We start from the raw sequence: 26439 nt of genomic DNA, 5'->3' as shown, positions 1-26439 counted from the left end.
AAGTAATAATGAGTAACCTGAAGTCAGTGCACATCTGTCTGCTACACCTGGGAAGAGCACAGGAACACATTGCAGGAAGTGGTCCAAGAATCCTGTCTTGTTTTCCTGGAGTGTTGCGTAAGCATTCAGAATTCCCCTCACATCACCCTTTCCAGGACCATGTTCCAACAGTACACCGAAATTAAATTTAGTTTATTTTAATTTTAGAAGGTTATAATATATAGATGAAGAAAGCTCTTTGTAAAGTATGGCCGCACTGGGCTGGAGAGATGGCTCAGCGCTCGAGCACTGACTGCTTTCTCCAAGGACCTGGATTCCAGTTCCAGGGGACCTGACACCCTCACCCAGACACACGGAGGCAAAACACCAATGCACATAAAAATAAAACAATAAATAAAAATATGGGTGCATACACACATATCTGTCTTCTTTGTGCCATTTGCATGCCTGGTGCCCAAGGAAGCCGGAAAAGTGCATCATATCTCCAGAATAAGGCGTTCTAAGTAGTTCTGAGCCATGATGTGTGTGCTGGGAACCAAACTTGGGAACCCAACAGCAGCCTTACTACTGAGTCAGGTCCCTAGCTCCCCAATATGTAATTATAATGTGGAAGATAGAGTTGTGCCATTGCTTTCTGTCTGCTGTCACTTGGAGGTGATGAAATTCACTTGGAGGTGGTCATTGCAGGTTGGAATGATTGAAATCCCTCTGTGAATGGGCTCTGCACATTGCTTCTTATTGTAACTGTAAATGCAGTCTCCCAATGGGAATGAAGACAACAAAAGATGTAGTTGAGTAGAGATGAGTCCAGATTACCAACATCATTTCCTGAGTACATCAGTATAAAAAGTAATATAGTAAAATCCTGAACCTTTTAATAATAGATATTACATGTAATTCTCTCCCATTAAATGAAAAACCCAGTTACTTAGAAGTATACTAAATTTATTTGTTGTTGACCTTAGACTCATAGGGCTGGTGTTGGGCTGATCTGGGTAACTGCATATTGTTTAGGAAGCTCTGACCTCCATGCCAGTAATTAGGAGCGCTTGTCTTTGTATGTTCGGAAATTTCAAAATGACTTCACTAGTAGGAAACTGGAAGGCAGTGCTTGTCGGCTGGAGGCTGGGGTGGGAAAGCAGCAGACGGTAAACCTAGGCAATCTGTAGGAGGTGGTTTATGAAGGAACCTTCCCTACTTGATTTGGAGAGTGGATCAGCCTCCTAGGGCTGAGATAGAAGAGATGTGTGAGGGGGAGAAGGCTCACATTGCGGGTTGAACGGCCTCGATGTGCTAGAGCCCTGACGGTTCCTGTTACAGCAAGTCTGTCAGTATTTCCAGGGAAGGCCAGGACAGTCTGGTCTGACGGTTTCTGTTACAGCAAGTCTGTCAGTATTCCGAGGGAAGGCCAGGACAGTCTGGTCTGATGGTTCCTGTTACAGCAAGTCTGTCAGTATTCTGAGGGAAGGCCAGGTCAGTGTGGTGAAGATGGACTGCTCCTGCGGGTGCTGGAGTGGACTGCTGGCTCAGACGCAGATTGTAGTTCACTGCTTACAGGTGTGAAGCAGACCAGCCACAGCTGATGGAGTGGATGCTGCCAGCACACAGAGGGAAATGGTTCTGAGCAGTGAGCTATGTATGTGTTTGCTTGGCTTTAAAAGGGCTCTGAGGTAGACAGAAACCTTATCACGGTCACTTTTTAAAATCAAAACCAGCTGACTTTTCTTTGGTTATGAATGTTCACAATGAATAAGGAAAGACGATAGCCAGAGTGGAGATTCAGCACAGTGGTTGCGTTTGGAGAGTGGATGACACAGTGTTGAGAGGAGACGGCACCCAGCTAACTGACTTTAAGTTGATGCTTAGGAGCTTGGGTAGATTTAAAATTTGGAAAAGCTTGTCTTTTTCTTCAAGTTGACATTGAAAGTGCTGATCTGAGTTTGTTTTTAAACAAATGTCATGACACAAATGATCACTTCTTATGTCCTCGGCTCTGTGTCAGCAGTGAAGGTCAGAACATGGTGGGACACGGTAGCTTGCGGTTGATAGCCGTGCTAGTTTGTGGACACTTGCAGATATTCATTTGAACTTTTTCTCATAGATTCATTTACTTTGGCTGCTGTCTAATGTATGGCAAGAATGTTTAGTAAGAAAGAACGTGTGCGTGTTTATCATTTAGCTCCTAACAGCTCTGGGTACTTGGTGTGTATTCTGCAGTATCTGAGATGTCAGTCATCTCTCAGACTGAAAGAGCTGTTTTAGGTTAGAAATTTGGTTTACCATAATTTGCTAAGTCTTTATTCTAAACATACTATGGAACCACTACCACTGTGCTTTCGGGAACCTTGAAAGGACTTAAACAGGAGGGTGGCCACCCTGCGAAGACATTAGTGGTGATTTCTGATTAGAATTTGATATTTAAATCTCTGCATCTGGTTCTGTTGTTTAAATGAGTCTGGTTCAGCAGAGCCAAACAAAGAGCAGAGTGATGCAAATCAGTTGAGTACCTGTAATTGTCTGTAAACAGCTAGCTATGAAGTCCCTCATCTTTGGTGCAAGGACTATACGAATATTCGTTGTAATTGGTCTTTGTGGCTGGTCTTTAAATGTTGGGACTTTAATGTAACTGTGCAGTGTATCTTAATCATAGAGGCACACACAGGTTTCAGTGTAACACAGAGCAGGAAAGAGACGCGATAAACAAACATATTCCTCATCTTAGTATGTGGAATCATGTCTCCATAGAATTGCATCCAGTGTTTATACAGAGAGCGTTGGCAATGGAAAACTTCTGTGCCTTTGGTTTTACTGTGTATTTTGATCTCTAGGTTATTTACTTCTTCTGAATGTTATGGGATGGTATTAAAAGATGCCGGTATCAGTTATGTGATTGAAGTTATAAAGATTTCATTATCAATTGTGAAGATGTAACATGCCTTTATTAACTTTGAAATTTTAATTCTGATAAAAAATTTATAGAATGTAGAAGACACAGACATTTTCAAGTATAATGTAGCATTATACTTTCTGTTGCATTTAGGAGTATGTATTCTTATGAATATTTTATGTTACAAAATTTGGTCACAATGAAAGGGACTCATTTAAAAAAAAAAAAAAAGAAAAACTGGCTAGAAACAAGCCAAGCTAAGGCTGGGCATTCATAAAAGAGAAAAAAAAAAAAGAAAGGGACTCATTTTTGTTTTTATAAGTTTTTTTTAGTATTTAAAACATTAAATATGTGCAACATATATATTAACGTTAAGTGGTAGAGAAAATGGCATCAGTTGAATATTTTGTTCTGTGCAGATCAAATTTTTCAAGTTCTTTTTAAAACGGCTTTGTGTTTTTATATATTTATTTTGATTGGATGCGTATGAATGTTTTGCCTGCTTGTATGTAAGTGTGCCATACCACATATGCGCAGTACCCAAGGAGGCCAGAAGAGAATGCTGGGTCTGATGGGATTGGAGTTACAGATGCTTGTGTTGCCATGCGGGGGTTAGGAACCTAATTGTGGTCCTTTATAAGAGCAGTCTGTGCTGTTAACTGACGAGCAATTTCTCCAGCCCTACATGGTTGAATTTTGGAGAAAATGTTGATTTTACTTCTTACAGTATATAGATGTTTATTTCAAGTATGCTGCAGCCTGATCCTCTCAGTCCCTCAGACCTGCTAGCTATTGGCTGCTGCTGTTGTTCTTGTTTTGTAGATAGAGTCTCACTGTGTAGCCTTGGCTGGAGTCTTGCTGTGTGTACCAGGCTATCCTTGGAATCATAGAGACCATACTTGTCTCTGCCTCCCAGCTGCTGGGATTGAATCTGTATGCCACCACATGCAGCTAGCCGTAATGCTAAAAGCGGTGCAATTCATCTGTTGTTACCACTGCCGTGGTTACTGTAATTCTGGACCATGCAGTGGCTTATATCTGCATCCCATTCCAAAGTATGCTAGCCTTTCTTTGACCTTTATCTGTATATTTTGGTTACAAATTTATTTTTAATTGACCTTTATCTGTATATTTTGGTTACAAATTTATTTTTAAGTACTTTTTTTAAGTATTATTGCAGACATTGTTTGAAAAGGGAGATAGAGTTAGATTATCAGACACCCATAGTGAGAACTCATAATTATTTGAGTGAAACTGACATTATCCCTGTGCCTTCTGAGCTCTATAGTCAACTCTTAAATCAGTTTAGCCTGCTGTAACAAAAATACCATGCACTACATGATTAAAAAAAACCCTGAATTTATCTGTCTCTCTTTCTCTGTCTCTCTCCCTCCCTCCCTCTCTCTCTCTCTCTTTTTCTCTCTCTCTCTCTCTCTCTCTGTCATTCTTTCTGTCTCTCTGTCTTTCTTTCTCTATCTCTCTTCGTGTCTCTGTCTCTCTCTGTCTCTGTCTTTCTCAGAAGGGAGCTTAGGAACCTAAGGTCAGGGCGCTGCTCTTGAGCAGTAGGTATCCATCTTCTTGTGATGTACGTAGAGATAGAACCCTCAGTCCTATCACATTGATGGTTAAGGTTTAAGATAAGAATCGGGGCTCATTTATAATATTTAAAATGTTCAATTTGAGCCTTTCAATGAAGCACAGCACAGATTTATCGCGTCTCCTGTGCCCACTCTTGTTTTCTACTCATGCTGTTACTCTGCACCCAAGGTCACTGCTGCTTCCCTTTGCTGCTGGTGCTGTTGCCTGGGGCCCTTGATTACCTCAGTGTCCTTTTCACGATAATAGCAATAGGAGATCTCTGCTGCAACTCTGGCCTTGTGTTTTAGTCCCAGCACATGCTGCCTTTGTCAGCTTATTCATACATCCTACTTCTGTTTGATAATTCAAATCTTTGGTTAGTCCGGCTGATACTGCCCATATGTACAGAAGTGTATATAGTGCCGGCCCTGGGAATGAGGAGGGACAGCATCCCCGACAAAAGCTGTGCTCTCTCCCCGACAATCATCAGCTCTGAATAGCTCTTCAGCCAGGGCTTGGGCTTTGTGAGGCTTTGCCCAACCGTGGTAGAGTTCTAGTTGTCTTGATCTTGTGCGGGTCTTGTGCACACAGCCATTAGCTCTTGTGAGCTCATGTGTGTAACAGGCCTGGCATCATGTCTGGAAAACACAGTTTGCTCAGCTTCGGAAACACACAGGTTTTCCAGAACATTCAGTTGGGGCGGCTCTTACAGTTTCAGAGGTGCAGTCCATTATCATCAGGGTGGAGAGCATGGCAGCCTGCAGGCAGGGGTGGTGTTAGAGTAGAGGGGAGTCCTGTAGTTGGGAGCTGAGGGCCTCTTACCACAGCCCGGCTCCCGCATGGTTAGCTTTATACCCGAAATAACAACACATGCATTGTATTCTTTTAAACACTGCTTGGCCCATTTCTATTCATGTGTGTAGCACCCCAAGGTGTGCTTACCGGGAAGATTCTAGCCTACGTCCATCCTGGGTCGGAGCTTTATTGCGTCTGCTGGGGAGAGGGGAGCATGGCGTCTGCTCCAGAGAGCAGAGCTGTCGAGTCTGAGCTCACTTCCTCTTCCTCCCAGCATTCTGTTCTGTTTACTCCACCCACCTATGTTTTAACCTATGAGGGCCAAGCAGTTTCTTTATTACTTAACCAGTGAAATCAACAGATTGATATATGACACTCCCACATCAGAGTCCTACATCTTGCAGGCAACAGGAAGTCCACTGACGGTCACATTGAGGGAAGTTTGAACAAATGAGGCCTCAAAGCCCACCCCACAGTGACACACTTCCTCCAGCAAGGTCACAGCTCCTAACAGTGCCCCTACCCTTGAGGCCGTTTTCTTTCTAATCAAAGTTACCATAATAAAAACATTTTTTAAGCTTGCAAATACGAAGACAGAAGGAGAGATAATATCTGTTGTTAAATGGCAAAATAATTTGAAATCTTGAAGGGCTTTACAGGACAGTATGGCTTGATTCGAAAGGATAATTAGACATGCATTACGTCTCAGTATCTGCCTACTCTGCTTTCACAGAGAAAGAGGGTAGGAAGGCCGTTCCCCTGGGATGGGTACCTCAGTTCCCAGCAGTTATACAAAAAACATTTAGGAATATTTGGAATTTTGACAGACTTTCCTTTTTTGAGATAAGGTTTTACACTATAGCTCAGGGTAGTTTGGAACTCGCTGTGTATCTTGGGATGGCTCCAGCTCACAGAAGTCTACCTGCTTCTTCCTTCTGAGAGCCATCTGGCCTAGCTTGACAGTAAACACTGTTGGAAGAAAAAGTTGTATGGTCCTAGGTTACTATATTTTTTTTAACGGAAAATGCAGAATTGAATTGCTTTCTCAAAGTAAACCTGAATTCAGTAGGCATTTTTGGTGTATTTCATATTAGTATTTATATCCCAATGCATTTCAAGTTGTGTTTGTAAACAGTGCCTAATTCCTTCTTGTCAGGAGTAGGAAAAGGGGAGCGTGCTTTAGAGATATGTTCCGAGAACTAATCCTTGTCAGTTCTGAGCGCGCCTTTCTTGGGCTTTTCTGGGTGGGGCAGGACTGGTTGGCGGCCCCACAGCAGCTGGTGCCCATCGTCTGTCTCTGTCGCTGCAGGGCTGCTGCTCCCTCACAGCCCTCTGCAGAGATCTGCCCAGTCCAAGTTATTTTCAAGGCCTTGTTATTTCCTTATTTTATTTTACATTTTTAATGTCTACATTAAAATAATTTCCACAGTTAGATTAACATTACTGAACACCATAGAGTAGAAGCGGCAGCTACTTCCAAAGAGACAGTGACTGTCCTTGGTGTCCTTCCCTGACATTCTTTCCATAGTCACTGGTGGTCAGCGCCTGCTGTTGTCCTTGTGCGTTAGGGGTGGTGTGATTGGTTGCGTCTCCTGAGCAATTGCAGTAGCTGAAAGTGAATAGGACCTCCCTGGCTCCATATAGAGCATCAGTGTGTAAGTGATTTAGCAGTCACGCAGCAGGGTTTTCAGAGTAAATACTTTCCATTTCCATTACTGTAACCTTGCATTTGTGAGTGTAATGCAGGAACATGATAGTCTTCTGATAGATTGAGAGAAGCTTAAAAACACTAACTTAACATATCAAACTAATTAAAACCTTTAGAGAGTTCAGATTTTTTACTCACTGGTGAGCAAATAGTTTTCAATTTAAAATACCAACAATTCCACAATTAATTGGGAATTAATATAGATTCTTTTATACAAATGCACTGACTTTAATTTGTGGTTTTATATTCATTTTAATATATACTATAAGTTTTATTTCTTGTCCAACAAGAATATTAGTGAGCATAATTTAAAAATAATAATAAACCAATTTTTACATGGTAAATAAGAAATTTTAAGTGACCACTTCTGATAAAGTATTAAAAGATTCCTCCAATTGTGAATATTCTTTTCTGTTGCCCCATTTATCATGTGCCTTGTTACATGGACATTCCGGTAATTGGAGGCTCTAATGTTGAAACTTTATAGCCCTGTGTCATCTGTATGTGTGTGTGTTTGTGTCAGCCAAATCACTGGTATCATTTGCTTAGGTATATGTCTGATAAGAAGCTACTGACTTCAGGAGACCCATGATCCTTTCTCAAAGAATGTGCATGATCTGACTCAGTAGCTCAACAAATACAAACGAAAACCAATTGCATTGGGAGGGACTAACCAGTCTTACACACAGGAGCATGGTTCTCACATTCAGGAGAAAGTGCATTTAAGCTGGAATTTCCAAATGTGGTAAGTTTGAGAGAAACAAAAAATCCTAGCGCTTAATGTTGGTGTTAGGCAAACAAGTGCCCTCGGCCTCCCTGTGAGCCACCCAACAGCCATCAAAACACTTCTTTATGCCTTCTTCCTTTTCTCCCTTTCGTTTTCCTTTTTCTTTTTCTCTCTGTCCCCCCCTTCTCTCTCTCTGTCTCTTTCTCTTTCTTCCCCCTCCCCACTAATTGGCTCATGTTTAGTTTACTGAATGTCATCTGGACTTAGTAAAAAGCAAGTGACCTGCACTGAATTAGTATAATTGTAACACAAACAGAAGATCGCATAGTTTTGGTCTTACACAGGAAAGGAGAAAGTTGGAGAGATTTCCCTGTTTGATAAATAGAAACTGAAGCTGCAGGGTCCAGACCTGGTTCATACTTGATTTTACCTTTATGGTTTTTTGTTAGATCAGTATTTGGACCTTTGGGTGCTTGTCCCCTATAAGAAAGATTGTTTTTCTTTTTGAAACTCTTATAAGAGGTTTTTTCCCCTTAATTCTTCAGATGCATTGCATTAAGTTGTAAATTTATTTCCTCTTAATCATAGTTAATATTTTCTAAAACAGAAAAGTACTATTGGGAATTTGGCGTAGCATTTTCTTTACCCTGAGTAACATTGAAGCGTATTTTATAAGGCCATTTTGTTAGTTTTTGGTATTCTATATTACACTCTGTTTCATAGAGAAAATAACTCCATTTGCCAAGGGTTAGCAGATCTAAAGAACTCAAATCTGATTTTAAATAATGTATTTTTTTTTAAAAAAAGAAAGACTTAACTGAATGGTCATCCCTGAAAAAAGTATATACAATTAATGTTTTTCTAGGCTGAGCAGGTTAGTTTTAGGAATATATATGTATATAAAGATATACATGTCACAACAATTAATGAAAAAAGGCTATGAATTTGAAAGAGTAAGGAGGCTGTTTGGGGGGTGTTTACAGGGAAGAAGTGGAAAGGGGAAATGATATAATCTCAAAAATGAAAGCAACAATAATAAAAAAGATTTATATGATCTGAAGAGAAATCAGAATATGTATTTTAAATTTTTAATTATATGACCTTGATTTAATTATTAAGTTTTACTTTGAAGGTATCATGCTATAATAGAGCCATAGTGTCTGTGATTTATACCCTTATTTTATATCACTGCAGGGTAAAGTACAAAAACTGTTAGCCAGTTAAATATTACTTTGATCCTTAATTTAGCTTGTTTTTTTCTTTCAATATGTATTGAAATATTTCTCTCATTTGTTGTGTGTATCGAGGGAGGGAAAAGGGGCGAAGGTAGGAGGGAGGGAGAAGGGAAGAAGGCAGAAAGGAGGGTGGGGGAGAAGGAGGGAGGCAGGGAATGAGAATATATGGGTATATCTGTGGTAGTCAGGGGCAACCTCGAATGTCGGCCTTAAGGCTCCTTCCACTTCTTGATTTATTAGGCTGGCTTTCTGGTACATCCCAGCTGTCGGCCTCTCTACACCAGTCATCTCACCATTACTGGAGCTGCAGGAATACTTCCTCATGCCAGTCTTTCTAGGTGGATTCTGAACTTCCGTCTTCATGCTTGTGATGCAAGTACTGTGCTGGCTGAACCCTCTCTGTAGCACCCCATCTCTTTAGGTATTTCCCGCTCCTACTAGATTGCGTGTCTTTAGAGAACATGTATTGACTTGTCCCAGTCCTAATTTTCTAAAACACCATCATCCTTGGTGTCTAAGGCAGGGTCTGCCATGAAACACACTCAAATATTAACTAGAAATATCAAAAGGAATGAAATTGATTTAAATTAGTACTTAAAGATCTATGATCTAATACTGTTTAAGTACTGAGTAATCCAATGAACGTTTGTATAATGTTTGCAGTGGTAGAAGCCTAGCTGGGCATAACAGTCTTGACTATCTTGCAATTTGCTTTGTATTCCAGACTGACCTCGAACTCACTGAAATTCCCCCTGCCTCTAACTCTCCAGTGCTGGGATTAAAAGTGTGCGCCACCACCACCTGGCTGCCTGGATGTTTAATTTACTTGTTGTATCACTTAAACAAAGGTAACTTCTATGTATGTGATTCTGTTTTTTTTTTTTTTTTTTTTTTTTTTTTGGTTCTTCGAGACAGGGTTTCTCTGTGGTTTTGGAGCCTGTCCTGGAACTAGCTCTGTAGACCAGGCTGGTCTCGAACTCACAGAGATCCGCCTGCCTCTGCCTCCCAAGTGCTGGGATTAAAGGCGTGCACCACCACCGCCCGGCCGTGATTCTGTTTTCTTACACGATAAAATGAGAGTTAATACAGTCTGTCATGAAGAGTTACTAAGTTAAATAAGATAGTGTACGTAAAGTTCTTCAGGAGAATGCCCCACACATGCAGATTTTTTCCTTTATTATTTTAAAAGTTTTTTGGAACCATAGGAAATGTATAGATTTATTGGAGGTATATGATTTTATATTGAGAATATCTAAAAATAGGTAATATTCTAAGAGCATGTTGAGAGATAAGTAATTAGATAATGGCCTAGACAAAGGCTCTATAAGCCGGTAGGACATTTGTGCTTCAGAAATTGTGGAGAAAGGCTGGGGTGCAGCTCCACACCCTGAAAAGCTGCCTGGTGAGCAGGTGAAGGACTGTGAGCCGACAGGCAGGCTGCTTGGTCAGCAGGTGTCACACAGCGCTGTGTCTGCCCTCTCTGCATGGGAACTGACGCGGCATTTAATAATGTATGGAAATCACGACAGAGGCTCTAGCTGTTATTGCATTATTGGTAGCAATTGTGGACAATTCTTTCTGATTGTATACCACATACCAGGGTTTTTATATTAATCTCAGTTCAATGGCTGTTATTCTAAAAATGTGCTTTCCAGCAGCCTCTGGGAACTTGCCAGAATGTGAGTTCATGAAGCTCATCTCTGGCCTCTTGACCTGAAATCTCAGGGTGAATTTGGCAGTCTGCAGTGTAATAGGAAAATTCTGTTGCATTTTAAAAATTTAAGAGCTGTTCTTCTGTGTATGTCTATTTACTGTCGAGAAAACATGCTTGCTCATGCTTTAATAGTGTTACTGTTAATTATCTGTTATTTAAATATATATTAAGCATAGTTTACTAAGTTTCTAATCAGCAAACTCCAATATTCTGTACGGTTCTCTGTATAGCTGTGTAGAAGGCACAGTAACCTGATGGTTTTGGAGCTAGGCTATCTGGGGTCAGTTTCCAACTCTGTCCTGTATTTGCAGAGTATGTAGGAGATAATTAATATAAAAATAGAGAAATAATTCCTCATAGAATTCTGGTGGGAAATGAAAAAAAATGATTCCTCAGGGTATTTAGTACACTGCCTGCCGTATAAATCATGCTATCTAATCTAGACAGTAATTGCTGTGTCTATATATGTATCTAAATGTACATTGAAAACAATTTAGAAATGTCCTAAAGAATGTTCATCATTAGAGCTTTCAGATCAGTGCTTATTTGGGGGCCTTACTTCAGTGTGCTCTTTCTTCCTCTGTGTGTTGGCGGAGTGCTACCCCTTCCCGCTGTCTTTGTCCTTTCCTTTTTCATGGACCTCACAGACTCAGGTGCCTCTTACTTCTCACTGAGGAGACTCTGCTTTTTCTACCAAAAGTTGGTCACAGAATATCTCTTTATTATTCGTACCTCTTTTGACTTCTTTGATATTTCCATTTCTTGATTCCCCCTAGTCCCCTGTAGCTATCAGTCTTGAGATGTAGACTAATTTTTAATTATGTGTTTAGATAATCATCTTTTCTCTACTATTGAGTCTAATATTTGTACATTTGTTTTAATCTTTGTATTTTCTCTCATTTGTTTTGTATTGTCTCTCATACAACCAAATCTAGAAATTACCTTTCTTCTAATCTTCCACTTTTATTAGTTGCTGTGTCCTGTTGACATTGCCTTCCTGCCCAGCCTCCACAGCCGGAGGTGCTTCAGATTTCCATTACGTAACCATTACTATCTGTATTACTTCCTTAAGATTTCTCTGTTTCTAGACTTCAGCCTTCATATTTTCCCTGTGTATTTCTGCATCCGTCTCCTAACTGATGCACTGGTCTTTCATCCCATTCCTTCCCCGAAGTCACCTTCATGCCGCTGCCAGACTGATCATCCTGAATCAAAACACAGATCATCTTATTCCCTTGACCCCCCCCCCCCATTAAAATCCAATATTTAAAATTTGTGACTAGTTTAATAGTCAAATTTTTAGGGGTATTACAAAGGCCTTTGGCTGTGAATCCCTTTTGTTTAGGTGCCCCCTTCTTTCTTTTAGCCATGTTTTGTTTTAAGGTTTTATCTTTGCCCTCTCTTCTCAGTGTTACCTTCATTTTCTTCCCTCTCTCTTTGAAGCAGTTCCCACTGAAAACATTTTGAGCTTTCTTACCACCCTGTAAATCCCAAGCTCAGACATTTTATTGTATTTGAGTGACTTCTGTATCTAATTATAAATTTATTGGCAACAACAGGTACAGCACTTAGTGTGTGTTTTTATTGTGGAAAGGTATAGTGCAGTGCTTTGTGATAGACAGGTACTAAATAAGTAAATACATTCATATAAAGTTTGGAGTATTGAGTGTTTTTGTACTTTTTATAACTTGGAAGGCAGACATGTCTGTGTCATTTTTTGACTGCTACCTGAGCATAGCAACCATTGTTTTCATCAGAGCAGCTGCAGCTTCATGTAAGAGACCCCTGGGACCTGGCCTGGTGACTGTTGGCGCTCCTTCTTAGGAGGAGGGGGTGGGTGGGCCACTGGACACTGCCTGAGATTCTGTTCACTCCTTCCTGTGCCTCTCAGCCTCTATCTGTTCTGCCCCAGCTGCACAGGGTACTGGAAGACCCTAGAGTGGCTGTGGACAGTAAACGGTAAGAAGGGGGCGGGTCTCCACCTGTTCAGCTGCGACGGAAGTGGACATACCCTGTGCGGTAAGAATTTCTGATAGTCATGCTTCTGTGCATAACCCCTTGCATGCTCTGTAAGTAAGCACAATAAACTCATTGGCTTCCCAAGTTGGACTTTGATGCATCCTACTGAAGTTTATGGTGGCTGACCTATAAGGAGCAGACACTCAGTTATTCATACCTCTGCAGGGAAAGACATTTGCAACAGTGGTGTAGGTCAGTAAATGTGGTAGTGCACACCTGTAGCCCCAGCATGGGGGAAGTGGAGGCTGGAGGACTAGAGTTCAAGGCTAGTTTAGCTGCACAGCATAGTCTGAAGCCAGCCGTGGCATGCACACATGCACGCACACACACATGCACGCACACACGCACACGTTTATATATGATGAAACTTGAAGGAAAGAGGAGCATTATCTGCTTCATCATTAACATTAGCAGCTTGAGTGCCGCCCTGTTCAGCCCTGAATGAATGAAATCAAAAGAAAGGGACTCGCGTTACAATTTTCTTTTTTTCTCTGAAAAAAAAAATGGTTCTTTTATCCATTTTATACTCATAGTTCATCATATTTTATTTTTGGTGTAGTTCAGCTTTGAGAAACAAAATGGAAATTCTTTAGGTTAGCATCTGAAATGCTAATTTTGAACTTTACTATGGCACTTGTCCAAGAGAATCTGTTAAAAATTTTCCTCTAGGTCAAATCTAAGTTGAGAAGAATGAGGTAACTTTAATATGAACCCAGATTGTAATACAGTCTTTCTCTCCAGTGAGTTGCCAAACTCACTATTCCATTTGTATTTGGAGTTGGGGAAGCTGAGTTAATATGGATGTTTGCCAATGATAGCAAATCCTGGCAAGACAGTCTTGTTCCCTGTGCTTAATTATGTGGTTTTAGTCTAGCGTCTTTTACATATTTGTTGGTACTTACTAGTCTTTCAAGGTGAGTTTACTTGTTTGCCAGTGTCATCTATACTTTGTTCTTCCCGAAGTTAATCATTTACTGACAAGTCTCCTGTCTTCCTAAGAAAGCCAGCTAAAATTGTGTGTGTGTGTGTTGTTTGCTGTATATATATGTTGTGTGTGTATATCATACATGTTTTATTTAGCTATCCAGTTTCATCTCTTTGTGAGGTTTTACAGATTATCTTTTATTATAGGTGCCATCACAAAGGTTAAGATGTAGGCATGGTAACCGATCATGTGTTTATTCATTCGTCTTTCCAGTACTAGGTAGCCAACTCAGAGCACTGCATGCTCGGCAAACAGTTCCCAAACCTATCTCATTTGTTGAGTGCTGTTCTCACAGCGTTTTAGGGACTGAGACGTAACAATGAGTGAAACAAGAGTTCAGTCTTTTAAAAGGTGCTTATATGACAGGAGAGAGGATATGTTGTATATGCGTATTTAAGAATGATATCAGGTATCGATAGTGTAAGAGGCACACATAATGACAACTGTGTTTATGATGTGTCCACTCAGGAGGGTTGAGAAAGGTTATTTGATAAGTTGGCTGTTAGGGTTAGTACAGATAAAGGAGGAAAATAACTGAACCATGCAGATCTTTGAGCGAATGTTTCCTTTAGAAGAAACTAAATGCAGTATTTGGTATAAGGGACAGCAAGGAGGCTCAGATGACTGTATCTGGGTAAGATGCAAGAGGAGTGGGAGGTGAGGAAGCTGGGTAGCAGAGGACCAGAGCACTGGAGCGTGAAGCCATCGGAGGGTCTTACACAGAGGAATGTTGTGTTTTGATGTTTGATTTAAAAGTTACTCTTGTTATTGAGTAGGGTTAGTAGCTGTACAAGGGTGCAAGCAGGGAATATAAGCAATGGAGGTGTTGATTCTTCAGTGTTTCAGGCAGGAGATGGTGGGGGCACATTGTGAAGGGTGTGCTGTGCCGTGATCCTTTCTAAGAAAGATACCCACCCTGAAAGTGTTTTAGCACAGGTTGTCTTTCTCCACTTCCTTTTTTATTTTTATTTATTATTATTATTATCTTTAATTTTTAAGATAAAGTTTCTGTTTGTAGCCCTGGCTGTTCTAGAGCTCATTCTGGTAGACCAGGCTGACCTCAAACTCAGAGATCCCCTGGCCTCTGCCATCTGAGTACTGGGATTAAAGGCGTGTGTCATTCTAACAGGAAGTTAACTAATATCTATTAGAAGCACCTCTGGCAGGCTCATGGATCAGAGCCAGGGTTTTCAGGCTTATAGGAGACAACTTCCTCAAGCTGCCCCATTTCTTCCTTAGCCCCCTGCCTGAACAAACTGTGCAGGCTCATTCAGGAATAATGCTCTTAAATTAGTTTATGTTCTGAGCCTCTGTGAGTTTCTGAGGTGTGTTGCACACATACCATAAGAGCTCTTTTTTCCCTCACAGCTATGAAATAAGATAATGCCCCTCACATTATCCCCTTCCGTCTTCCCTGAACACTTGCCAATGATGCATTTGGAGCTACAGTGAAAATAGCTGTTATCCATCCCTTTGTGGGACGGCGTGATGTGGTCTGCCTCTCTGTCACTGAACTGGGCTGGACTCCGCAGTGGGAAGGGAGATGTGCTGCACAGGGATGCACGGGTGTAAAGGAGACAAAGATGGAGCTTGGCCTTTCTGGAAGGGTAGCCAGCACTGAGCTGGTGTTCAGAGGCTGGAAGAGATGGGGCTGGAGACAAAAAAGGGAAGTTAAAGGGTGGGCGTGAAAACGTAAAGGAAATCCTGCCTCCCCCACTGTCAAGGATCAAGAATGAGGTCTGTGGCCACCATTTTATTCAGTACAAGGTAGGAAATTCTGGTCAGGACAAAAGACAAGAAGCAAAGACATACAGTGGAAAGGAAACAGTGGGACTGTCCTTCATCCAGAATTCCACAGATCTGCACATGCGTGAAGACATGCACACAGAACGTAGAGGATGCAAGTACGCATGCTAAAATCCATGGCCGTTCTCTGTCCTTAGCCACGAACGCATGGGTATCAATGATAGAAACACAGTAGCACTTTACTGGCACTTAAAATAACTATTTTATGCATAAACTTTACAACCCATTTTGATTTTTTTTCCACTTCAGTTTTGGTAGAATTTTAGCAGTTGTTTTGCTCTTTGAAATAACTCTTTCCTCAGGGTTTTCATCTACTTTTCTACTTTAAATTTCATATCAGGCTTGGCAGCAAGTGCCCTTATCTGTTGAGCTGTCTTGTGGGCTCCTTAACTGATTTGTTTTCTCATCCTTACTTGAAGGGTCTCCTGTTTCTGCTGTCACACTTCTGCTAACCCTGCTCACTTCTCGTCACTTACGCTGTTGTCTTCCTGGTTTATGGTAGGATAATTAATTGTTAGTTGAATACTGGACATAAAAATGTTTTTGATCTCCGAGTCTTATGCACACTCTATGCTAGGTATGCTTTGCTCCAGTTGGGAACCAGTAGAATTTGAACTCCCATCCCTACCCAGCTTTTCTCGTCACCCAGTGGCAGGAGTGGCTCTGCATTGCTGCTGGTGGACTCAATTCCTGCTCCCCACACAGACTTCATTGCTTGGTGACAGTGGAAAAGTCTTGGTGGTTCTGTTGACCTTCTCAGCCGGTAGGACAAGGGCAGATAGTTGCCACTCAGCTCAGGTGTTAGTCCAAGCTCCTGTGGTCTCCATGACAACGCTGGATGGTGCGATGTGCATAGAAGGCTGAAGGTCTTCTGGTCACTGTGGCAGAGGTCCTGTGCTGTTGTTTTGTAAAGTTGCATAAAGGTGGGAGTGTGGATTGTCCTCTCAGTCTCTGGAATGCGTAGGATGGAGCTTGACATCCGTGCATTCCAGCTTCCTAGCGACCTATAAGTCAAACTGAAATACAGTGAAATACAAATGTATGTATAACATAGGCATGTAAGTATCTGTTTTCTGTTCAGGTAGCCTGCAGCTGAGATAGTGAACTTTTGTAATTCTCAATTTCCTCTGCTTATGGATACTGCCTGTAAAACTGGAATGTTTCCCGAGTTTGCTCAGTACAGAGGGGTTTGGAGTGGGCGCTGTGGCTTCATACTCTTACTGTGAAAAACACTGACTACAAAAAAAGTTTCTTAGGTGATTCTGACTCGTAGCCAAAGTTGAGAACTCATGACCCAGGCTTTGGAATTGCATAGTTGCTTGTGGTTCATGAGATGTTTTAAAGAAGAATACGGAGTTAGATATTGCTACATGATTTAAGAAAAAAAATACTGTTTTCTCTGTATTTTTCCTAAGGTATAGTACAAAGCGTCCCTAAAGTGAGACTGAGGAGTTCCGAGGGGCGGGCTGTTTTCCTCTTCTGCCTTTGCCTGGATTCCTGCAGTTTGCTGTTCCTTTAGTCTGTAGACTTCTACATGTATCTTTTTTTGTTACTCACTTTTACATCTTCAGAAGTTCCACTTCATTCTTCATATAATTTTCATTATTAAGTAATTTTAGTTTTTTATCCTAATTTACATTGACTTTCTATTGATAATGTTTTGGTAAACTTTATATATGCGTTATACTGCTCTTGGACCAAGGTCTCATTTATTTATGGCGGTCATATATCTAGGACTAGTTGCTGTTTTATTTAATTCAGTCCCAGGAGCTGGCTGACCCTCACACACTCAGTTTCAGTGCAGCTCATTGGTCAGTGTGGGGTCACAGGCCTTTGAAAGCACCCTCCTAAATTCTACCAAATCTGGCCAGAGGTTGAGTGATAGCTTGCTTACAATTGGTCCAGTGTTTTCATATTTGCTGTTTTGATAACTTGATTAACTAATATACCTTCTATAATACTTGGGCTCTGTACTTTGGTGTTAAGTTGTGACACTTTTTTTTTAATTCGACAGAACGATTTTATGCCAAATGATAACTTTGAGAGTGGAGCTTCTGTTCCTAGGTGATAATTCTGGTTCCTGGAGTCTTTGCCCATGCGGTCACTTTGCTGTGACCATTCTACATCCTTCCGCGGGAGCCTGTACCTTTCCCTTCTGGATCATGCTCTTCATACTAAGACCTCAGCCTGGATATCGTGGAACCCGCTCACTTCCCAAGGGCTGCACTAGGCTGGTGCTTACAGGAGATAACTCTTGCTCGGGAGACTGGGGAGCGATGGGAGCAGTGGAACCATTAGTCTAGGAGGGGCTGAGACTCACAGTGCCCAGGCTGCATTGTTTTCCCCGTGACCCGCGGTGGGAAAGGGAAGCCTGATGGTAGGTGTGGGTTCAGCTTCACTCTGGAACCACTGCGTTGGTGAAATGAAAGCAGACATTATGATTCCTTCCACTTTCTGGTCTGTCTGTAGTACTTTATAGTTTTGATCTTGTCCTAGAAACTTTCCAGGTGATGCAGAGGCTTTAATGACGAGGACCCATTTGTTTCTCTGATCTTCTGGTCACATCGTGTGATAGGTGATGAATCTTTCCATCTGTCTTGTTTGCACATGACTTGGATTTGCCTTAAAGTAAAGGCGTTTGCCTCCAGGTTGTCCTGCGTTTCCGGTGTTTTCTATAATTTAGAAATTAGACCTAAAGTAGCGTGACTTCAGAGTAGATACTAGAGGCTATAGGACTAATGGTAACATATGAGAGTGGTTAGTTTGTGGAAAAGGACTAGAAGTCTTTCTTCACTTGAGCTTCATCTGAGGAACAGCCCCAAGCCAAACATGGGGAGAAGTGCTTGGCCAGTGAAAATGTCTAAGAAAGGACAGGTGCCCCTCGATGGTTCTGGAGCTTTGTCTGCTCTCAGCGCTAGCCCGCTCGGAGTCTGTGTAGTTCTTTCCCTCTTTAAAATAAACCAGTTCTGTCTCTGTCACTACCCTGGAGTGTTGCTGTCTTGGCACAGAAGAGCCCAAATCAGGTGTCCTCTGAAGCCCTCCCTGGGCAGGTACCAAACACGGCTTTTCCGTCCCCCTTTCTTCTCTCTTCCTCTTCCAGATCCAGTGACAAGGGTGAGCTTGCTTTCCTCCACATTCCTGGCTTTCTTCTTGTTCTCTGACCTCTGTACCCAACAGAAAGGTATAACTTTCTTTCTATCTCTGTCTTCCTGGATATTTGGATTTTCATTTTATCTTCCCTTGTGGTTTTCTCTTAGACAATAGTAAAATTTTCCCTAAGATTCCTTTTGAGACTAGAGAACCTGCTTTTCCACGTAACTGTGGGACTGTCCAGCAGAGTGTTCTCGATGATAAGTTGGTAGCCTCTGTCCACAAGTAGCCAGAGTTCCACTGCACCCTTTTCTCTAGGCTACATTCCAGGCCTGCAGACGGGTGTTTGCTGCCCTGGTGAGTGACTGTGGGAGTTCCTCTAACTCGAGCTGGAACAGTTGTGGGTTCCCAATGCTTTATTCAGCGTGCACCATAGGAGCTGCCAAGCGGGAGTGAGGTTTGCTTCTTCCCGTTCCACACTTGCATTTGCATTTTCTTTCAAACTAGCACAGTAATGTTTGCATGGCTAGAACTTTATACCTAGACTGTTAACATCTTTTGTACACAAAGATCTAGCTCCAACCGTCTCACTTGTATGAAAAGAAAACACTGATGTTGCAGCTAGGAGACCTGTGTTTCCCTCCAAGGTCCAGTTTTAGCTTCATTTATTGTTTGTTCGTTACCCGTGTGCTTTGTTTACTCTTGCACATAGCTCTGCTGTTCCTTGTAGTTCCCCCTCCCCTCATTTGCTGGGAAGCTGACTTGTGCTCTTGTATCTACGAGTCTATGTTAGCCTGACTGCTCCTGTACATCCACAGATGAGCTGCCTTCGCTCAAACATGGCGTTGACGCCTTATGCTGAGATTATAAGTCCAGGAGGGACAGCTTCTCAGTGAAGCCTTTTCTACAAGCCTGAGCTCTACTGGGGTAGAAGATAATTAGATCTTTTGAAGCACATTTATTTTTTTTCTTCTTGAGAATACTTGTGATCAGGGAAATTAAAAACAAAGCAAAAAATACCCCTTAATGATAGGTTCAGAATGTAGTTAAGTAATATATTGTGTAGAAACAAGCACAGGATAATCATATAATTTATTGTACTAACATTCTTCAATCAAATGGTGTTAGAGATAAGATAAATTATATGGCTCTAATGTGTGTCTGCTATTTGGTTGGTGGCAGGGATGTCTAAGGCTGGCCACCGATTATCAACACTTTCTATAGCAAGGGCTTATGACTCATCAACTTATACAAACCCTAGAGACCCTTAAGAGGATCCTCAAGGTTGCTTGAACCCAGTAAAGACTGAGAAAATCTACTAGCCTGCTATTGGTTTTCTAAAATGTTAAAGACAGAAACGAAAGATATAGTGGTTTTCTTGGAGACATTTTGAGAGACTTATTTATTTGAACTGTATGCTCAGTGTTCATGCTTACTTAGTGCTTATTTGTGAGTATGATGTGACATTTATATTCCCTTTATGGTATACTGGGTAAATAAGAGTTAGAGTTAAGCTTTTTATCCTTGGGTTTCTAATAGCTACTGCCAGGTGAGCCTTAAATGTTAAGATTATCTGACGATAAGGGTGCAGCTTATTGGCTCAAAGTTCAAAGGAGAGCATTGGCTTCAAGGACATAAATCACTGGGCTGTTATCTAATTTGTAACAGAACAGCACGGAGGGACGTTTATCTAGACAATCTAGTATCTACCTGCAGTTGGAGGCTGAGGTCAGCTCTGTGGGCTTAGGCCTTTGAACCATTCTGCAAGAAGAGGTTCAGATTTACCATTTTCCATGGTTAGAGGAACATGGACAGGTGATTTGGTGTCCTTTCTGAAGCTGCTGTTTATTTTGTCCAATCTCGAAGATTCACTAGAGTCTAATATAATTATGGAGTCACCAGAGATGAATCCAGTTATTGAGAGTCAGAATGTCATGTGTTTGTTTCGTATGTTTATTAATTTTTCTCTCCAAGTTGTGAGTTCTATGGGTTCCAGATAGTATTTTAGAATTTGTAACATCAAATCTTACAAAGTCACATACTTAAAGGGACCATTAGGTAAAGTAGATGATTGAGTGACCAAGTGAAAAAGCCTTGCAAAGAAAAGATGTAAAGGCCCTGGTTTAAATCAGCCTAATGCTGAGAGATTCTTACCTTCTAGGTAGAAGCCCAGTGCTATTGAGTGGCCAGTGACCTGTCAGTTTATAAATTCTGAGCCACAGCGTCAGCTAACTAAATAGAAAACGACCTTATAAGTATTTGATTTTGTGTGCTTGTTTGGCTTTGCAATATTAATATTGGCTATTCTGTTTTTGAGGGATAATCCCAGGTGTAATGGGATATAATACGTAAGAATGTTCATATCCGTTAAAGGATAGGCCTTTTTATTTTTAGGTTGATTTAATTTATTTTATCTTTATGAACATTTTGCCTGCCTGTATGTCTGTGCATCATGTACACGTCTGGCGCCATGGAGGTCCCAGGACTAGAGTCTCCATCAGCTGGGAGCCTCCATGTGGGTGCTGGGGATTTTCCAAGGACACGGTTCTATTGAACCTGCCCGCTCTCCTTCCCCACGCCTCTCTCCAGCAGCTTCCCTTGAGCTGGAAGAACTGCATCTTGGTGGTTGGATTTGGCTTTTCCTAATGATTAGTGACTAATGTCTTCTGTGTGCTTATTAGCATTTTTGTTTCTTCTTTGCAACAATGTTTATTTGGTGCTTTACCTATTTTTAAGTTGAGTTGTTTATATTTTTGAGGATTGAGCTGTAGGATCTCTGATGCCTTCTAGCTTTCATTTCTTCTGTGTCCTTCTCTACTCTGGGTTGCCTTTTTGCTCTTGTGATTGTGTCCTTGATGCGGAAGCCTTAAGTTAGCCTTAAGTTTCTAGGAAGTTCACCTTCCTTATTTTTTCTTTTATTGCCTGAACTTTTGTTCCATACAAGAAGTCATTGCCATGGCCCTTTCCTCATATGTCTCCTTCTTACAGTTTTATGGTTTTAGCTCTCGGGGCTAAGTCCTTGATAATTTTGAATTTCATTGTAGCGTGAACTTCGTTTCTTTCACATATGCATAACCAGTCTCCCTGATGCTGCTTGCTGAGAAGACTTGGTGTCAGTATTCTTTCTCTCATGTTTGGTTGAATGGGCTTCAGATTGTTAATGGTCACAGTTGTGACTGTAGTGAGTCTAAGCAATCTTTTCTGCCAGCCGCTGCCTTATGAAGTCCTAAGCCTTTCTGTGCTTTCTTCTCCACTGAGAAATTGGAGGAAAGACTTGGCAGGTCTGTTTGCTGACAGTAGCATCACCATTTGTCATGTCTTATATCTTCTTAGTATTTTTTTTAAGATTTAATAATCATATTTGCTCGTTGAAACTTAAAAACATCATGGTGCTTTTCTGATGTTTTAAATGACAGCCTTGTTTGTAAATCTGAAATTTCATTTTAATGCATCTCTAAATTTAGGTTATAATTCTGTAAAATTAAAGGATTGAACTAAATATCCTGTTGTATATCTTTTAGTATGAATGATTTCAAAACATTTATATATGCCTTTTTGCCAATTAATAAAAATTCAGTGCACAGTAGAAGCTCTGTCTTGTGCAAGGAATACATTAAAACTGACACTGTAGAACATGTGATCGTGTAACTCTATAGCTGCTATCTTTTCTTCATGTGTGGACAGAAGTTTTGCCATAAATATTTTTAATTCTCTTTTAATAAAATCCTTAGTTTCTAAAAGTTATAATTTATAGCATTATTACCTCTGTCTTTTTATGCATAAAGCATAAATAGCTTAATATACATAAAAGTTGCATCTGATGGGAGAGACCAATCTACACAGAGGGAAAGGTGTGGGGATGCATTCTTAAAGGGAAAGACTTCCCAGTCCTAGAAAGTGAGAATTTTAGGGTGCTGCCTGTTTGTGTCTCTCTGTGTAAGAGGCCCAGGATTGTATGCTGTATGTACATATTTATGGTTGTTAAAATCTCATCTATTGTGTTAATTGTATAATTATATAAATTTATTTATAATTTAATTATATAAATTTACATATTAAGTATGAGTAATTTTTACCTGCTCTAATTCATTTTATTTTACAAAATTTTTGTTACTGCAATTTGCCTTTTATGTTTTTATAGCATGTAGGAATAAAAGTTATTATTTATTGTGTGTATTTTACTTTTGTTTCCTTGGTTTTGTTTTCTAGCATGGAACTTGGAAGCAATAGTTAAGAGACTGAGAGAAGGAGACTTTTTATAGCTTTTTAATTTTGAACTATTTGAATACATTATCATAGATATTAAATATTTAGCACTTAGCCTATTTCTGATAAATTGAAGTGTTATATTTTAAACCCTTTTCATTTAGTATTCAATCCAGTATTCAAGTCATAGTAATTTTATTTATGCTGAAGTAATTTGGTAAGAGATGCAGATTAGATTACTGCTGGCCCTTTAGAACTGAAATAGGAAGTAAGTCTGGCACACAGTAGCAAGGTTTGGAGACATATCTTTGATAGGAATATCTTTGGTAAAAGGACTATAAATGCACCTTCTTTGGAGATAGATTCAAAAATCACAAATAAAATAAATTATGTGCTCAGTGAGCTGTGGTTCAGGTAGAAGGGTCTGGTGGGAAATGATTGCATTAGCGGCAGATGGACTTGGCTCCCGATTGCAATCTTGTGGGGATTTCTGTACTTGTACTTATTTTTTAGATTTAGACTCTGACAAGATAGAAAGCTGCTTCTCTGGTTGTCCTCCTGTGTGCTTACCGTGTCCTTTGCATGTTTCATCTCCATTAGGCTATTTTTATGATTCCCACAAACCCGCCACCAACATTCAGGAAGCCTGAACTTTGGTCTGATGACTTCACCGATTTTGTTAAAAAGTGCTTAGTGAAGAGTCCTGAGCAGAGAGCCACCGCAACACAGCTGTTACAGGTCAGTGCCGATACGGAGGGACTTCTGGTGGCTTCCGGGTGCTGACAGCCAGGGCTGCAGTCTCGTGACTGCCTTCGAAGATCTGAAACCTGAATTGGGACGCATGTGTTCAGCTCTTCTGCATTTCTCTTTGTCTCCCATCTGTTCCCAGTTCATTTTCTTACTGTTCCCATTCTCTCCTCTCTTGAGTTCTTATCTCTATAGGTTTTATTTCCCAGGGTTTTCCATGACTCAGCCTTTCTCCCTGGACTTTTTGTTCCTCTCTAATATATGTAATATATGTCAATCCAAGGTCCCTGAATGCCTTGAAAAGATTTCATGTTATAAGTGCTAGCTACAAGTTTACCTAAGTGAAGTTTTAGTATCCCTACTATAAATAAACTTTGTATCCAGAACACCAAGAGGCTTTTTAAAAATCTTAGGAAATTTAAAACAAAAAAAATAACTTAATACTTGTAATTAATAAGTTTTTAGAACTTTTTTCCCTCAACAGAATTGCCTCAGAACTCTCAACTGATAAGTGTTCCTCACAGTGTTTCTCTCATGAACAAATGTGATAATTTTCAGATGCTTCTTACTGTTAAATGATAAAAGAATTCAAACAGCAGTCCCTAAGCTACTACTAAACATAAAATAACCCAACTAAAGGCTTGTGAATCTCTGTAGTGCTTAGGAAAATCATACAGGGCTTACTCTTCATCAAAATCAGTATTTCTGTGTCTATTTTTAAAAATCTGTATATTTTTTGTTCCAGCAATTTCATTTTTAACAGTTTATTATGAAACATTAACCATGTATAAAATCATATATGAATATGGTTCATTAAGAGGAGTTAAAAAAAAGCACGTGTGTGCGTGCGTGCACACACACACAACAGTGCCTTAAAGAAAACTAGTTATTCAGTGTCTCTTGGGCAGGTCATTGCAAGGGTAAGAGGCAGGAATGGGATGCAGATTTATTTGAGTTTTGAGTTATGTTCAAGTATTATTTTAAAATTTAATTAGTTAACGATTAAGATGACAAGTTTGGGTCAGTGAGATGCTGTCAGCATTAAGACACTTAAACAGATCACCCAGTTTCTTCTCCTTCCTCCCTGTGCTGCTGCTACCATCCATGTACTGCTCCCTCTCCCAACAGACAAGTGTAGTTTAAAAATGAAAGGAAGAGGGCCCTGAGACCACATGGTGGAAAGAGAAGACCAACTCGTACAACACACTAAATAAAAACATAATAAAATATTTTTAAACTAAAAAATTGAGAAACAGTAAATTTTATGTGAGGTTTACTTTTCCATGATAAAAATTGAAAAAGCAGTTGATCAAAGCATTTATTTTGAAAGAGTATTAACTTTCCACGAAAATGTTAAGCGAATCAAGAGCTTCTTGGTATCATTGTCTCAATGAACATGTGAATGATTCAACACAAAAGAGACAATAAGAAGGAAAGGTCTGAAAAGAGAGCAGAAAAAGTAAAACAATGTATCTGGGCACTGATGTCTTTTCTTTTAAGATAAACTTATTTATTTCTAGCTTTCCCTTCTAGGGTAAAAAAAGAAAAAGCTTTGTTTTTAAGTTAAGAAGGATGGAAACACTTAAACTATGTCAGTATAATTCCTTATTTTTGTGGCGAAGGGTATTATAGCCCAGTTGAATTAAATGACTCACTGAAGATACCATAGTAAGCCCGTGATTATTCTAGATAGATTCCATTTGTTCTAGCCCTATTCTTTTAAAAATATTTTAATTAGGTTTATTTATTGAGTCTGGGGTGGTCATACATGCAAGCCACAGCACACATGTGGAGGTCAGATACAACTTGTGGGGGCTGGCTCTCTTGTACTATGTAGGCTCCTGGTTTAAACTCGAGGTTTACCCACTAAAGCTGCATTGCCAGGCCCAAGCTCACGCTTTATTCCTTCTGCCTTTCTCCAGGAATGGCAGATTAACTGAGGGGCTGGAGCATGGTGTCTGTGACTCGCTTTTGCCAGTTCCAGAGAGACGGAGGAGCACCTTTCCCTTCCTGTGTGGCCCCCATTATGCTGTAATCACCTCAAATATGTCCTCTTTGTAGTGGAGAGCCACATCAGTTCTATAATATTTGCTTTAAATGTAAAACATAATTGAGGAAACACACAAGAAGGAAAATTTACTGACTGGCCCTGTTTTTGTTCTCCCGTTGTTAGTTTTCCTGATACCCAAGGTTCCTTCCACCATTTCCCTTTTTTACAGAAGTATTTTAACCACACTTTTAGAAGTTTGTGTGGTAATTCTCTTAGTAATATTATGGGTTGGCAGTTCATTTCCTCACATCACGTGAGAATACGTAGTTAGGGACCCCACATGTTTCTGTTGGGGGAGGCCACAGGCCCCTCTCTGGGCTCCAGTTTCTTAGGAGGGATTTCATTTTGATAGTTTACTGCTTGCTGTCCAGTAGTTTTTGGGTTGGGGTTGGTGTAGCTTCTAGAACATGTTACTTTAAGCCCCTCTCCCAAATTATGAAAACTTTTTCAAATATGCTTTCAGCCTCACCTTGTTTTTTATTTCTTGACACAGCATCAGATCCTGTATCAGTCTGACAAACCCCCAGCCCAGAGGTTGTCACCTCCCTCTTTACTGTATCCCCATCACCCCTCTTTACTGTATCCCCATCACCCCTCTTTACTGTATCCATCACCCCTTCTTTACTGTATCCCCATCACCCCCTCTTTACTGTATCTCCATCACCCCCTTTTTACTGTATCCATCACCCCCTCTTTACTGTACTCATCACCCCCTCTTTGCTGTATCCATCACCCCCTCTTTACTGTATCCCCATCACCCCCTCTTTACTGTATCCATCACCCCCTCTTTACTGTATCCATCACCCCTCTTTACTGTATCCATCACCCCCTCTTTACTGTATCCCCATCACCCCCTCTTTACTGTATCCCCATCACCCCCTCTTTACTGTAT

General features: G+C 40.5%; 1 protein-coding gene across 4 annotated transcripts in view; it reads left to right on the top strand.

Moving 5' to 3' along the window:
• Stk3 (serine/threonine kinase 3) overlaps positions 1–26439 on the top strand; it is a 213693-nt gene that overhangs the window by 85791 nt on the left and 101463 nt on the right. For 3 of the 4 annotated variants that reach the window (XM_057792642.1, XM_057792645.1, XM_057792644.1), the window contains one exon: positions 23351–23488. The exons of the other annotated variant lie outside the window; for it this stretch is intronic. In XM_057792642.1, coding sequence (XP_057648625.1) covers positions 23351–23488 — 138 coding nt within the window. The remainder of the gene's footprint in view (positions 1–23350; positions 23489–26439) is intronic. 4 annotated transcript variants of the gene reach the window in all.

The sequence above is a fragment of the Chionomys nivalis genome, chromosome 17 (assembly GCF_950005125.1).
Source record: "Chionomys nivalis chromosome 17, mChiNiv1.1, whole genome shotgun sequence".
Lineage (NCBI taxonomy): Eukaryota > Metazoa > Chordata > Mammalia > Rodentia > Cricetidae > Chionomys > Chionomys nivalis.
Note: the sequence above shows the minus strand (reverse complement) of the source record. Positions and strands in the feature narration are given on the sequence as shown.